Genomic DNA, 16,407 nt, shown 5'->3' on the forward strand with positions numbered 1-16,407 from the left:
TTTCCTTTCAGAGTATGTTCTGTTTTACTGGCTCCTCTGATCCCAACACCGACATAAGCCAAGGCAGATATCATCCCATCTTACAGATAAATGAACGAGGGCACACAGATGTTAAAGCAACTTTTTCAAGGCCCGTGCAAGCAGGTACAGAGGTTGAGGCTAATAGCTAGTCTTCTAATTCCTCAACCTCTCCTCTACTGTTACACACATCTGAGCCCGGCCCACACCACTCCATGGACTCATCCTGAGACCAGAAGGCAATTTAGGATCATTCAAATTTGAAGTTCAGCAAGAACAGAGGAAGGTCTCACAGAAGTTCAAATACCAGGGAGCTTCTAATTAAAGCCAAGCAAAATAACTAATTATAATGTTCGGTTATCTTCCAATATCATCTTAATGATGTTCTGAAAGCCCTAAGTTTCACGTGACAAAGTTCATTAATTTTCATGCTTAGATTTAGTCAGAACAAAATATACACTACAAATCAACTACAGACACACTTATAGGAAAGAAGAATATATAGGTATTTCATATATAAAATGATACAAATTCTTTCAAATAATGTACAAGGAAATCACTGTTTTTCAATCTCTTTTCACTAAGCTTCTCACCTCCTTTTCCAATCCAAGAACAAAAGAATCACACATTTTTATGATAATATAAAAGGTAGCAACTAACCATGTCTAGGAGGTTATCAAAAGAGTAAGAGTTGTACGAGTTTTTGTCCTTCAAAATAAGTAGTAGCGCTGAATATCCAATTATCTTCTTCAAATTCACCAATGAATTAAAGAGTCTGTGAACCAAAAATTTTACTGGTCTGAGAAGTAATTCAAACATCTGTATACAATATTTTCATTTTTTTTAATAATGACCAAACTACCATTACTTTCATCCTGTATTCACAAAGTGAAACCTATAACGAATGGACTCTTCTTTGCCCAGAACTAGGTTACCAAGAAAAAAGAAGGTTAATCAAAAGACATCACTAATAAGCATTCATTTAAAATAGAAAATTTTCTGTACGCATCTGAGACGTGTAAATTTATTCAAACTACCGGAACTTTCTATGAATATCACACCAAATATTAAGAATATCCAACATGATCTCTCCAATAGCTTTAAGGCATTCTAACCAAAAAAGTGATTTGAGCCTTTATGTTAGAAAATTCTTCAACAAATGTTGAAACAGCAGAAGGAAACATGAGATTAAACTGTCACTCACAAGAAAATTCAATCAGTATACATATTTCAAAACTCAAATTCCTAAAGAATTCAAATAAATACTTTGTTGGCTTTAGTTTCATGTTCTTGTTCAAAAAAAAGAGTTTTCAGAGGTCTGGAAATAAAATTGTCTTTGTCCTTCTTACTTTTCTTGGTCATTAAAACTGTTAACTGTATTCAAACTGTATGCCTGAGGAACCAAAGAGATGCGCATGAATCAATTGATTCAAAATCAATTCGGGAATAGAATCTTGGTACATTACCAGCTATTACTGAACCACTATAAATGGGAAAAGAATTTGTTTCAAGTTTTTTTCAAATTCCATCTTGTTTCTTTATAGAACAGGCATCCATAGGTAAACTCATTGGAGAAATCCGTAGAGAAACTTGGCTAACCATGCTTTCAATCAGCCATTGAATCTACTATGGTTATAGGGTGATTATGTTATTTTCCCCAATACAGGAAGCAATTTTGGATCTATATGTTAAGAACATTTTTGTTGGCATGCAACAAGAAAAGAATGTGTTAAGAGAATTCGAAATAACTTCTTTTTGCAGAGCACTGAGACTGCCTTCAAAGATGTAGGTGATCATAATCAATAAATTAATTAACTATGCTAGCATGTTATACATACACAGTATTAAAGTCTTAGGGACGTGGGTTCAGGCCATCATCCAGCTAAGTTTCTCAGTCTATTCAAGTGTTTTCACCAGACCAAAAAACAGTATGAATGAATACAATTCAGTTATACAAACAAGCCCCTTGATCTAAGTTTATTTTTATTATCTACATGGCTATCTTTATTAGGCTGTCAAAACCTGAAGAACAAACGTCATGCTCTCCATCAGCTGAAACCTTTTATGTATTACAGTGCACCGAAGTCCCGATTTAACGGAGGTAATGCCACACATCAATGTTCGTATCCTAAAGGCACACACACACAGTCTTCTAAGGAGATAAGCACAAGGTACTGGCACGGTATCCCCCCAATGCTTTCTCAGGATGCATAAAGCTGTTTTGTTTAAAGCAGAGCAAGACTAAACACAGTAAATAAGTTTGGGAAGCATTGGGTAAAGCAAGATTTTAGACTGTCTCTAAAATCATTTTAAAATGTCTCAACATTTTACCCTTGTGAGGTTTCTCAGAGCCTCTAACTTCCTAACACACCCTTATCCTATAATCATTGAACAGTTCAGGGATCATCACTTGGAAATCAGTTTTCCACTTTGTTATCATTACTGCTCTTGAAAGCAGATATTATCACGTTTGTCCATGAATAGTTGTATCTATACATTCGGAACCTCACACTCAACCTTTGTTCATTTTTTTCTCCGACCTACCTTTATTACGACTAGAAACTGGCAAACTCTAAATCTTTCTGTAACTGATCTCATTACCATTTCTTCTCCTGCACATATTACCCACTTTTAGGCTGAACATCCATCACAAACACTGTCCAAGTCTAATTCATTTTTTCATGCCATGGTTAGAATTAACCTTCAAATAGCCATGTTGTATTCTTGCTCTCCAGGTGATAATTATATAAACATTCAATCTATTGTTGAGAGCAGTACACTAAGTAAGAATCACCCTTAGATGACAGAAGAAAAAGCTAGAAGGGTTGGGATCCCTGCTGGCATTGTGGAGCTGCTATAACTGAACTGAGGACCTGCAGAATTCTTCAACATGGCACAAATTTAAGTAGGATAGGATTTATTCATTTTCAAATTGCTATTACTAGCAGCCAAATGCAATCCTTAACTCTTACACTTGTTCATACAGGCACCTCTGCCAACATCTGAATAAACAGTCAACAGTCCAAGAACAAGAGAACACCCAATGCTAGCTGCCTCTATGTTTATAACTCTAACTTGTGTTTTGAAACTTCCTACTTAAAATGTCTATGCTAATGACTTGATAATTGTGTAGACTTTTCAATGAAGTGTAAAGTGCTCGAAAAGCAAATTTACAAATGTCAAGTACAATTTAAGAATTATTGTCTTTTTTCTCTAAGATGCAATTTTGTACGGTGATGTTTTTATAAGCTAAAAGCATAAGCAAACATATGGAGGAACTAATGACAGGCCTTCTGGAAAGGTTATGAAACAGAAAATGTCCGGTTGCAAAAACTCAATGACCTGTACCCAAGTCTCTTTCAATATGGCAGCCAGACAGAGAGCAAGTAGACAGTGTAGGAGAATGACTTCTTCATTTCCTCTTAGGAACTCTCTTCTGGATCTAAGTTTTACTTTTAGACTCTCAATAAACCAAGATAGGAGCAGATGAGAAGGAAAAAAATGGAGGATCTGATCTTACTTTTGAAAATGCATTCTATGGGAGAAAAACCAACTATCATTATCAGCCAAAGAGTGTTTCCCATTTTAAGCCCAGCTCAACCTCAACAGATGCCAAATACATTTGCCACTGAGAAGATATTCAAGATACCACCATGAATATATTTTCAAGGACTCAAGTCAACTAATGAAACCTCAAGAATTCTTTTTCCAAATATCTAGAAAGGCAGTCAAAATACTGTAACTAAAATTTTAATTAACACCTATTATGATTATTGATGTCTGTTGTGGGTCAATCTGTAATGTTGACTTTATGTACTGTATGTACACATTTCACCTGAAAGAGGGAGCATTTATTTAAAAAAAGATTTGCTTTTTAAAACTATTAAGAAAATCAGAGCATATTTTAACAGTTTTAAAATATTATCAAATATACCATTATCAAAAAAAGTTGGGAAGAAATAGTAATCTAAACTATCAGAAAACAATAATCAAAACCCCTTCCCCAACATAGGAATCTCCTCTACACTGATTTCAATGAATGGTAACCCAAACTCGGGCATGATGATGGAAATCTCACTATCACAAAAGGTAAGCCTTTTGATTATGGGGAAGCACTACTTACAAAGTCTCCTGTTGTTCTGAGCTAAAGCCTGTACTCGCTGTTTCCAACCCTGCAATGGGAAATTAACTGAGCTTCCACTCCCTCACTCATCTCACAGAGCTTCCAAGAGTTGGATGATTTTGATATCAATACTCAGGCCAACCAATTCTCATACCAATTCCTATATATCAAGGTTTCTAGGTATTCTACTTCTTGGCTCTCCTCTAGGCTGATTCTCTTTTTGTCAATGTCCCTCTAAAAACAAAAAGATAAGATAAAAAGGAGATATCCAAGAACAACTAGATATGAAATAGGATGAAATTACACTGCTATACAATTAAGTGTAGTTCTTTATCTTCTTTGATTATAGCTATGATTTATCTGATACCAATCCTTGGTCAAGAAGGTAATCCTAACTAAAATACTATACTCAGAAAACAGAATCAGCTTTATAATAATGTTTTACTACTCCATTTGCAGAAAATCACTGCAATAAAAAGTTAGGAGAGCTAGGACACTGTCAATAGTTTCCTGAAAACTGCTTTGAATACTGATTTTTTCTGTAACAAAACTTACAAGGGATGTCATTATTAATATGGTCTGATGTACATTAACAACTTCATCAAATATATAAGCCTGTGATCCAAAATTTAAGAAATTCTTGTTTTATAATCACTTTTTAATAATTATATTACCTGGTACCATAATCCACAACCACCCAATCTTTTGCAGTTCCTGTGATAGCATCATGATGTTGAAACAGTCCCAAATTTCTTCTGGCTTCCGTCAGTGCCATGTAATGGGATGATGAAAGAAATTTACTTATCTTGTACTTCTGAGCTTGTTTCAGGGCGAAATAGTAAAGAATTTCAGCAGCCCTAATTGCATAAAACATTCATTAATTTTTATTTCAAAACAAACATTTACTATTTAAAATACGTGGTACTAATTTTAAAAAATCTACAATTTTAGCACAATTTATAAAAAGATATTGATAATAAACATTCCTATGAAACCGTCAAGGTATCCATCTAGTATATCTAAATTATCAATCATCAGCGAACACCATGTCTAAATTGATATAATGGGCCCTTGTTCTAGATGGTCCTGGAAAGAAGCCAGTACCCACTGGCAGCAAGAGAGGTTTACTTATGTATGACATAGTGAAAAAAATATCTTCACACAGCAGTTAAGAAGTGGATAATGGTTTCTGTCCTCTTTTTTCTCCAACATCACCATAGACACATACCATGAATCTCATCACCAGAAAGCCATTCACTGTCACATACATACATGAAAGGAGAGCAGGTACAGAAATGGTCCCATGAGTGGAAGACAAACAGTGAAGGAGGGGGAGAGAGTGATGGCCTGACAGTTCACTGACAACAGCTAGTCTCTGTGCTGAACAAGAACATTCAACAACTAGAGAGAACGTAACAATATAAACTGAAAGGTGATGAAACATATGCCGTCATTTCTCATTTAAAGAACAAAACACTTTAGCTTAAGAATAGTTTTTGAACAAGAATATGGATAGGGACTTATCATTTTCATGCCTTATTTTTTTCATCAGAGGGTATGGTTCAACACGGGTTTCAAAGGAAGTTCTTTAAAGAGAGATATGGCTTGATGAAGTAAAAAATATAAGAAGGTTCTTTATGCCAAACATTTTAAGGAGGATGGAAAGAAAATCAAGGCAGCTTAAAAATGCATCACAATATTAGGGAAGAGGAGAAATTTGAAACAAACAAAAATTCCTTTAAATTTTGAAATAAAGAATATTAAATAATCTGTCTTAAATTCTAACTTTTCTAAAATTCATGCCATGGGAAACATTTAATCTGAATTAAGAAAATTGCATACATATGTTCATATATATCCAATGCACATTCCTGGCTTTTTAAAGAGTACATACATATACAGATATCCCAAAATGTAAAAATGGAAATTAAAAAATATTTTCTTCTTTATACTCTTTGATCCAAATATTTTACAAATGAGCATTAAGATGAAATAGCTATCATCAGACAACAAACTTGTTTTCAAATAAATTAATTATATTTGAAATTCATAATTATTATATGGTTTTTGTTACTTTAAAGCAGAATTTTTAAAATATATTACTCATACTAAGTACTTCACCTTAAATGTGTGCAATAAATTAAGACTGAATCAACATTCGTCACTCTTTGTCTTGAAAAATAGTTGACTTTTAAAAAATCCATTAGTCCAAAAAAGTCTCTACATTACTTAGTACTTTCTCTGTTTTTATCATGGGTAATTTAGAATAACATAATTATTATATAATAGTAATATTATTATTTATATAATAAATAACCTGTTGGGTAAGAATGCATCTCTCTAATGTAGGAATATTATTATAAATACAATAATATGTACCCATCTGGCATATTTGTGAGTAACCCAAAAAATAGTCAAATATCAGGCTTTTGAAATAATGGTAATGGCATAGCAGCAGTAAAAATAATATAAAGACGCTACTATACCAAAGTACCACCCTCAGAGAAATTCGTGATTTTTATAAAAAGGATTCCCAAAATAGACTGTTTCTACCAGTAGAACGAAGAAGGTAGAAGAAGAAGGTAGGTATGACATGACTTGTTATTTTTAATCCTGAGATTCATCATGAAAATGAATCACCATGAATTTGTGATCTGAACTAAGTTGAAAGTGTACTTATCATGAAAATGAATTAACCTGCCAGGTGACACACACATAGAGAGAGCCTCAGGAGTCCCTGGCGAGGTTCATCTTTATCAAAAAACAAGACTCAGTTACTTAGCACTGAACTCCCCACTATGATAGCTATTAAGTAAATAGCGGGAATTGATTCCCCTTAATCAATTAAAATGAAAAGAAACTAAGAGTTCAGTTCATATTTCACGTGCTCAACAGCTCCATGTGGCCAGTACATACTGAACAGTGCAGAAAACAGAAACTGAGCATTTCTACCGCTGCAGGAAGTTGTTGGACAGAGACTGCAAGCTCTACTGGACAACGCCAGCTTAGAACCTTTCTGTTTTCTACCGACTTCTCTGCCTTCTCCCTGTCTGTACTTTTTCAGCCAACCACTCTGCCTCCATCAGTTTTTGTTTCAGATTTTGTTCTTCTAAGCAGAAAATTAAACCTATAGAAATAGGTTTCAGGTAAATAAGAACTAAGGTGGAGCCTTTGAAGTTCTCCCACATATAGTCTTAGATTATGTACTTTGAGGTCCACATTTTGGCCACTGAGAGGTCCTTTTGGTCTTTGCTCATTTCTAACAATTTAGCCTGTCCAGTTCCTGACCTGCAGACACATGACAATGTCACTGGATATTACCACGGTGTGCAAACAATACTGATAGTTAATTAGAAACATATAAAACACAAAATACAAGAGAAAGTCGAATCACATAAACTGCTTTTCCTTTCAGAACAAAAACCCAGGTAATAATCTGATTATGCTTTGGAGACTTACCTCTGATTGCATTAAAATTTCACAATTACGTTAAACACATCCTAATACTGCATAAAGGCTGTATGTTATGCAAAATTCTACAAAAGACAATGATGACATAAAAGAGGTAAATAATTAATGTAGCTATCTAAACGCAAATGTACCTTAGATGGGATTCCAATATCCTATCCATTCGTTTGTAAAAGGGTCTGGATGTAAAGTAGCCACTCCAGTAATGATCATCTCGGTCAGCGTAAGTAAAAAAATCTCCACTTAGAACAGGGAACATTGATTGGCTATTCTTTCCACTGGTTACATCTTCTTTATCCAGTGCATCAAAATAATCTGATAAAGTCCCAAACTGTATCTAATTAAAAAAAAAAGTTATACTTAAATTATTCATCGTTACATTAAAATTACTTCTAGCGCTGAAAGGAGAAGTTAATAATAAATATTTAAGATGCACTTCCAGGTTAAGATGAAAATCTAGCTCAGATTTCACAAAACTCAAAAGCAGGGGAAAAATACACAGTATAACTCTTTTACTTGCATCAGGTCCCAAAATAAACTAAAATAAAACTTATACACCCAAGGGTTAGAAGAACTACTAAGATACACAAATTTGTGGATCTGAAAACTCCTTACAAATCTCCAGAATTTTGAACTGTGCAAGGGTCAGGGAAGAGAATAATTCAGAGATGAGTAAAAGATGGGAGGAAGCAGCAAAAATAAAACATTTTATTTACATACCAGTTTTGTTAGCCATTAAGTACTTTCATATGTCATATGCACATACAGTCCCTGGTGTCCCCTTCCCCCTGCTTTGAGCTCTCATAAGGAGACTTTAAGAATAGCAGGTCATTATAAAATTGGACTTTCTCTACCAGCAGGTAACATTGAATAGAAGGGAAACAAAGAGTGACAAGAATTGCAAGGTTGACTGCTCAAACGAAAAGGCCTTTTGACTAATGATTTAAATTACCAGAACATAAATCCATTTTTATGAACCCAAGCTATTCTATAAATCAAAAGAAAAAAAAAGAAGTATTATACCAGACCATGTAAACAGATATTAAAAGGCAGTGTTTTAGAAATAAATAGAGAATGTAACAGGAGATGTATTCCTTTGAATGACAGTAAGATGCTAATTTTGTTGTTTTCTACCCCCACACACACACAGATACTAAAAGGTATTTCGATTCAACACGGCGGAAAAATAATTAACAATCAAGAGTAGCTAAAAACGTTGAGTAGCACTCTAGCAGGGTGGTTAAGAACAGCACACAACCTGGACCCAGATAGCATGAATTTCAATTCCATCTCTAGCATTTATTTAGTATGTGGTTTTAAGCATATTATATATTGTGTGTGTCTGTGTTACAGCTACTAGGGTTCTAAGGAAAATGCAGAGAAACACAAATGGTAAATAATGGTGTTAAGTTTTAGCTATCATTTTCTATTGCAAAAGCAAAATTTCAGCTGGAAACAATGACATTCCTAAGACAAATATAAGTTATCATAATATACCTGTGGCACAATAAATTCTTTTTAGGGTAGAAAAGATGATTATTTCTAAATCCTTATATCACAGAAAAATAATATCCAACAAAATTACCTAGTCTTATCTTGGGCAAGTTAATTTATCTCTGCTTCAGTTTCCTCATCTATAATGTGGATAATTATAGAAGCTACCAGGAAATGTTCAGAAAATTAAGTAGGTTAAATAAAGTAAAGCACTTTAAAAAGTTAATAGCAGGGCTTCCTGGATGGCTTGGGTCAGTTAAGCATCTGACTCTTTATTTTGTCTCAGGTCAAAATATTGGTGTTACAAGACTGAGCCCCACACTGGGCCCTGTGCTGGGCATGGAGCCTACTTCAGATTCCCTCTCCCGCTCCCTGTCCCCTCATCAAGTGTGTTCAATCTCTCTCTCTCTTTAAAAAAAAAAAAAAAAAGTTAATAGCAAATAGTAAGTACTCAAAAAATGAGTATTATTTATTACTAACACATTCTTTTTTAAAAGATTTTATTAGTTTGAGAGACAGACAGCATGAGCATGCAGAAAGGCAGACGGAGAGGAAGTAGCAGGCTCCCTGCTCACCGGAAGCAGGGAGCATGTCCTGGGACTCGCTCCCAGGACCCTGAGATGATGCATGACCTGAGTGGAAGGCAGCCAATTAACCAACTGCACCACCCAGGCGCCCCACTCACTTAACACATTCTAAAAAGCAGAATGTAAGTGTGTGTGTATAACCATACAAGAGATGAGGGTCATAAATACAAAGAAATACAGCATTAATTTCAGACCCAATAGGTTCAGGTAAGTTCAGGGAAGAATCCTGATAAAAGTACCAAAATATCCAACAATCTAAATTTCTGATCCTCACATTTTCATCTCTATACCAAAGGACTTCTATTAGATAACAAAATCCCTTTCAGATTTTAGGGAATTATGGCATGCTACAGAGTTAATATTAACAACAAAATATAAAATATACTCTTAAAATATCTTGATTAAATTTTGGTATTAGCCAACATAAATCTATTTCCTTCTCAGCAATTTCCCAGGGCAAAGTTTATGTAAGTGGTCTGGTAGGCCTTCATAAACTTAATTCAATCTCAAATGACTGGTATGTAATTCCGTATCTATGCTAGAGTAGTTCCAAAAGAAATTAAGAGTAAATTTTCCTACAGAGTCTCTTGGTAGCTCAAATAAAGTACATATTCGGGAGACCTAAACAAATAACCAAAAAAAAAAAAAAAAAGTAAATGTTTTTTTACACTAACCTTAAACATAATCAAACTTCTCTATCAGAACATAGGAGGAAAAATTACATAAATTGTTAAATCACTGATGATTGATGGCAAGCTATCTCGGCTAGTAGTACAATGTCAGTTTTTTAGCCATCTAAATTCAATTGTTTACTTTTGTTTTTCCTTTCATTAAAGAAAAAAATGATACATTGAGGCTTCCAGCTTGGGCAAAATAACTTCAAACATCCTATAGAGAACAGATGTTAACTAGATAAACCAGAGAAAAAAAGCATTTGTTTAAAGGTATCTAAGGGCACTCAAAGCACCCAACAGTTGAGTCACAAAAATTCTGGAAAGAAAGAAAATACATTAGAGGTCACTGGGAACAAGGTTAGAAATGCAAAAGTCAACTGTATTTTTATACATGGAATATACCATGTTCATGGATGGCCTAATATTTTTAAAGAAGTTAATTGTACTCAAATTGATCCATAGGTTCAATGCAATCCCAAACAAAATTCCAACATTTTTTTTTGTTTGGTAGAAATTTAAAAGTTTATCCCAACCCTTTTTAGAACTATAAAGAAAAATAACCAACTCAATCTTGAGAAGGAAAACAAAATTAGAAGACTTATGCTATCAGACATTAAGATCTATTATAAAACTAGAGTAATTGGGGCAGCCCGGGTGCCTAGCAGTTTAGCTCCACCTTCAGCCCAGGGCATGATCCTGGAGACCTGGGATCGAGTCCCACATCGGGCTCCCTGCAGGGAGCCTGCTTCTCCCTCTGCCTGTGTCTCTGCCTCTCTCTTTCTGTGTGTCTCTTGAGAATAAATACATAAAATCTTAAAATAAATAAAAATAAAACTAAAGTAATTAAGACAGTATGAGATTAGTCAAATAGACAATTGAAGAGTCTATACAAGATCCATAATATATATCCAAATATAGTTTCATAATTACTGACAAGATGCTGCTGCAGTAAAGTGGACAAACTGGTCTTTTCAATAAATGATGGTAGATATCCATATGGACAAAAATGTACCTTGATCCCTGTCTTCATATAATCCACAAAAAATCAATTCTAAATAGGTTACAGACCTAAATATTGAAGGTAAAACAATAAAGCTTCTGGAGGACAGCTTCATAAGAAGTGTATTTTCATGACTGTGAACAAAAATTTCTTAAGCAGAACATGACAAACACTAACCATAAAGGAAAATACTATTATACTAAATTAAAATGAAAAATTTCTGTTTACCAGAAGACAGAACTAAGAAATTAAAAAACAGGCTTACATAGAGTGGAAGACAATATTTGCATAATTTTTCATCTGAAGAAAGACTCAAGCCAAAATATATAAAAGAACTGTAAATGGTACAAAAAGACAAAACAATTTAAGGAAAAGTCATCAGAAGATTTAAATAGGCACTTCACAAAAGAGGATAAATGGCAATAAACTTCTGAAAAGAGGTTCAACTCATTAAATACTAGGAAAATATAAAATAAAACCATCACATCTATCATAAAAAATAAGAATGGAAAAAATCCTAACGATACAAAACTTGAATAACAAAGTACAGCAATATGAAATTGTTGCATAATGCAACTAGTGCATCTGTTTGGGATGCTGTTTGGTGGTACCTACTGAGGTTGAACACGTGCATACCCAATGACCACAAATTTCCATCCCATTTTATACACACAAACTCACATACATGTATATAAAAAATGCACAAAATATTCAAAATGGTTTTATCTGTAATACACAAAACCTGGAAACAACCCAAATGTCTATCAATAATACAATGGACAGACTGTAGCATGTCTATCAAATGAATACTGAGATAATATACAGTATTCAAAACGAATATACTGTGGGGCACCTGGGTGGCTCAGCTGGTTAAGCATCTCACTTGATTTTAGCTCAGGTCATGCTCTCGGGGTCTTGAGATGGAGCTTCATATTAGGCTCCACACTCAGAGCAGAGTCTGCTTGAGAGTCTCTCTTTCCTCTCCCTCCGCTCCTTCCCCCACCCTGCTCACACACACACTCAAATAATAAAATCTCAAAAAAAAAAAAAAATATGCTGCACATGCAATAATACAGACAAATCTCGCAATATAATGTGGAGCAAAAGAACACAAAATAGCACCTATTTAGATTCCCTTCTTATATTATTTTAAAAGAAACAACACTAATCATTAATTATAGAAGGGAAAATAAGGTTATTTTTGTAAGATTTGGCAATGATTTGAAAGACATCTAAGAGACTCTTTTTGGATGCCATAAATGTTCTGTCCTAAACTGGATGGTTGTTACATGGAGGTTTTTAAACTTAGAAAATCCTTTGTACACTTAGGATTTGTGCACATTTCCTACGTATGTGATATTCCAATTTTTAAAATAACTCAGTGGGCAAAGGAAGAAATTAGTAAAATACTAAAATCAGGACTTTAATTCTTTAGAATCTGGTGGTAAATCCTTTTGTGGACCTCAAAACCATTCACTAGGAAGATATGTTCAGGGATAAAATATGCAAATACATATGCCATCTCCTAAGCAAATGTTCATGTATGAGCTTCATCTCTGAGGAGATTTTACAGGTGATTTAAACATAGACCTGATGCACAGAGTAGGAATTCAGTTGCAAATATCTTGAATACATTTGGAATTTTATTTGTTTATGTATTTAATATTATTTACATTTATTTAACAAACTTGAATTCTCACTACATAAAATATGGCCTATCATCAGCTTTCTAATTTCCTAAACAGCAACATCTCTTCCTTTCTATATTATTCCTAGAGATACTCTACTGTCTCACAGGTTGGTATGTGAATACAATAAACACATTGGATGATTTCTTCATACAGGAGTCTTGTTTGAATCCTGACTCATGAAACATCTGCTAAAAAATGCCTGTACGTGATCAGAAAAATCTGAATCTATCTGGATATATGATAATATTGAATTATTGTTCATTTTTTGGATGTAATAAACAGTCTTTATCACTTAGATACATACCAAAATGGTTCGAGATGAAACTACACGACTACTATTTCTTCTAAAATAATCCCTGGGAGAGGGTGAGAGAGGACAGTGAGGCACAGCTGAACTGAGAGCGACCTTCAGTTGATCAATGTGGTGGCTGAGCTATGGATATGGGGAGGCAGGGGTCTGGGAGGGGTATTTGAATTGTTCTCAAAAATTTAGGGTACCTTCGTAATTTTCCAAAAGGGGGAAAAATGACAGGCAAATGGTTGATTTTGGGAAGTCTTCTCAACTAAGAAAAATGCTAGTGTGTTCTCTGGACACAAGACATTCATTCGCAAAATGCATGACACGTTCATCTCCATCTGCCAGTCATACCCACTAAATCAGAAGGATGCAACCATCAGAAAGAAACAAACTTTCAATGCTGGCAGAAAAACAGGACATGACTGAAAAATGAAGATCACAGCTTAGTACGTGCATTTTTACAACTATGTAGAAGTAATGCTTCTGAGATGCTATAGGAATGGGAGGAAAGGGACAACTTCAGAAATGCAACTATAGTACTAGATAATTTTCCTCTTTAAGAACTACACTTACATAAGGACTAAACATTCTAGGAAATACTGGGATGTAGGACAAAGAAACTAAAGCTATTGTGTTTTAGCCTCATTTAATAATGAAGCTCAAATTCAACTACAGTATCATAATTAAATATTCTCAAATTAACTCTGGGAAACAAAAAAGGGATAGTGGAAAGGGAAGTGGGCAGGGGGTTGGGGTGACTGGGTGAGGGGCACCGAGGGGGCACTGGACGGGATGAGCATTGGGTGTTATGCTATATGTTGGCAAATTGAACTCCAATAAAAAAAATTCTTTTTCTGCATCTAAAAAAAAAATATTCTCAAATTACCTTAACATTATACTCAGGATGAGAATTCATATAATCAAAAAGCAGCTGATAATTCTTAAACTGATGATCCCATTCTGTGCGTTCACAGTAGCGAAAATCATCTCCTAGTGGGGCCAGGACAACTGTAGTACGGAAGAGCTTTGACTTCTTCCGGTATTGATCTAGAAGCATTTCAGCCCTACAAAAGAAAAAGGGAAAAATAAGAAGAGTATTAAGAAAAGGACAATGGGGCAACTCATTAAAAAGTGAATTATGTTAAAAGAAATTGTATATTTTACCTGTATTCTAGGTATGATTTATAAGGCAGATTTTTTTTTAAACTCATACACTAATTTTCATTATCCATTTAAAATATACATAAATTCTGGTGCATCTGGGTGACACAGTTGGTTGAGCATCTTGAAAAGAGTTGGTTGAAACTCTTGGTTTCAGCTTGATTGTAGCCTGGGGGTCATGAGATCAAACCCTGCATTGGGCCTCCCATTCAGCACAGAGTTGGCGTGGGACTCTCCCTCCCTCTCTCCCTCTGCCCTCCCTTCTGTGTGCGTTCTCTTGTGTGCACTTCTCTTGCTGAATAAATAAATCTTTTAAAAAATATAAATTCTTACCAGAGAGAAAAACCCATAGTTTTCCAATGGATCACCCTTAGAGAAATAAAGTCACATACTAATATTGACATATAATTACTGGGAACAAAGGCCTCCTGAAGCCCTGTCACATACCTTGGATCCAGCTTGCCCATGTTTTAAAATAATTTAGACCAAGAAGACAATAAGGATTTCTTCATCTACATAAACTTTGAGGTTGGCTTTGACTTAAGATTCCTTTCTCTGATTTGATCTAAACTTGCCTGACTAAACATAAAAAAAATAGTTTGGATGAAACCAATTATAGAACATGATTTCCTCTTCAAAAGGAAGAAAAACAGCTCACTTAACACCTGCCATCAATAAACGGGTGTCTGTCAGAGTGTCCTTCTCAGTACTGATCAACAGATAAAGCCGTGGAGTTGAATTAGCTTTTGGGGTTTACACCTCCCTTAGATCTACCCAATGACTCCAAAGGTCACCTAAATACTAAGTGTGCAGATGTGCTTTCATATTTCATATTCTAGTATTCTGTAGAAAACCTTTGGGGTTGAACTGCTGATGTCGAAGTGGGGCACCGTTTGAGGAAGTCTAGGAATGGCTTACAAAAAGGAAATTAAGCAGATGAACTCAGAGTAGTTCTCAATGTTTGTAATGCCATGCTTAAGAAACTAGTGATAAAAGACTAATATGCTTTTTACCCAGTATTCCAATTTTCATTTCAAGGGTTATGCAGAAGTAAGTTCCAATTTACAAAAAATTTATGAAAGAAACACAAAGAATATCAATAATGGAAAGAAGTATTTTATAAAATTAAAAAAATTTTAAATTTATACTCCCATATGATCTTTTTATACTGATAGCTTCTGAAATTGCCTTGCAAATATTGAATTATTAGCCAAATTTAATAACTTGGTGAGTAAAATATAACCATAATATCCTTACATAACATTGTTTTCTGAAATTAGCATTCAGTAGAGTACTTAATTTTTACTAATAGTTTACTAATGTTTCACACTTACCAAAAATAACTTTAGATTATTACTTATAATTCAAAACCACGTGTCTAATGAGATTAATCAAACAGAAAAATAAATAAGAGAAAAATAAATGAGCAAAAAGCCAAGCATATAAATCACAGATAAAAGATATGCTGTGACTGAGCATCCAATCAGATCCCCCAAGGCAACCAGCATAGAAAAGGATAAATGATCATATAAATGAACGCCAAGGTTTACTACTAGATCTCCCATGTCTCGTGTGTATATGCATAAGATACATAAGAGGAAAAAAAAAATCACAAACAAATGTGACCTTTCCATTCAGCATCTATCCTAACTCCCAAGCTCCTGTGTAGACGGTTCAACACTGGGAAAGCCAAGGGACCAATCTACACTACCTAGTAAAGAGTAGATATTCATTAAATATATGATACACTAAAAACAAATGAACTGACCAATATCACATCTGATAATGTGCAGCTGCACATGAGAAGCTGCTCTTCTCTTTACCGGGTTAGAAATGTCAACTTAACTAGAACCAAGAAAAAAAAAATTCCCTAGAACATCCTGTATCACCTGA

The 16,407-nt window shown here is 34.5% G+C and overlaps 1 protein-coding gene across 1 annotated transcript in view; it reads right to left on the reverse strand.

Annotated features, from left to right (window-relative positions):
* MAN2A1 (mannosidase alpha class 2A member 1) overlaps window positions 1-16,407 on the reverse strand; it is a 159,637-nt gene that overhangs the window by 70,501 nt on the left and 72,729 nt on the right. The window contains exons 8-11 of the mRNA XM_025992803.2: window positions 14,240-14,417; window positions 7,744-7,946; window positions 4,816-4,998; window positions 679-793 (exon numbers count right to left, since the gene is read on the reverse strand). Of these exons, the coding sequence (XP_025848588.1) occupies window positions 679-793; window positions 4,816-4,998; window positions 7,744-7,946; window positions 14,240-14,417 (679 nt within the window). The remainder of the gene's footprint in view (window positions 1-678; window positions 794-4,815; window positions 4,999-7,743; window positions 7,947-14,239; window positions 14,418-16,407) is intronic.

Source organism: Vulpes vulpes, chromosome 14, assembly GCF_048418805.1.
Source record: "Vulpes vulpes isolate BD-2025 chromosome 14, VulVul3, whole genome shotgun sequence".
NCBI lineage: Eukaryota > Metazoa > Chordata > Mammalia > Carnivora > Canidae > Vulpes > Vulpes vulpes.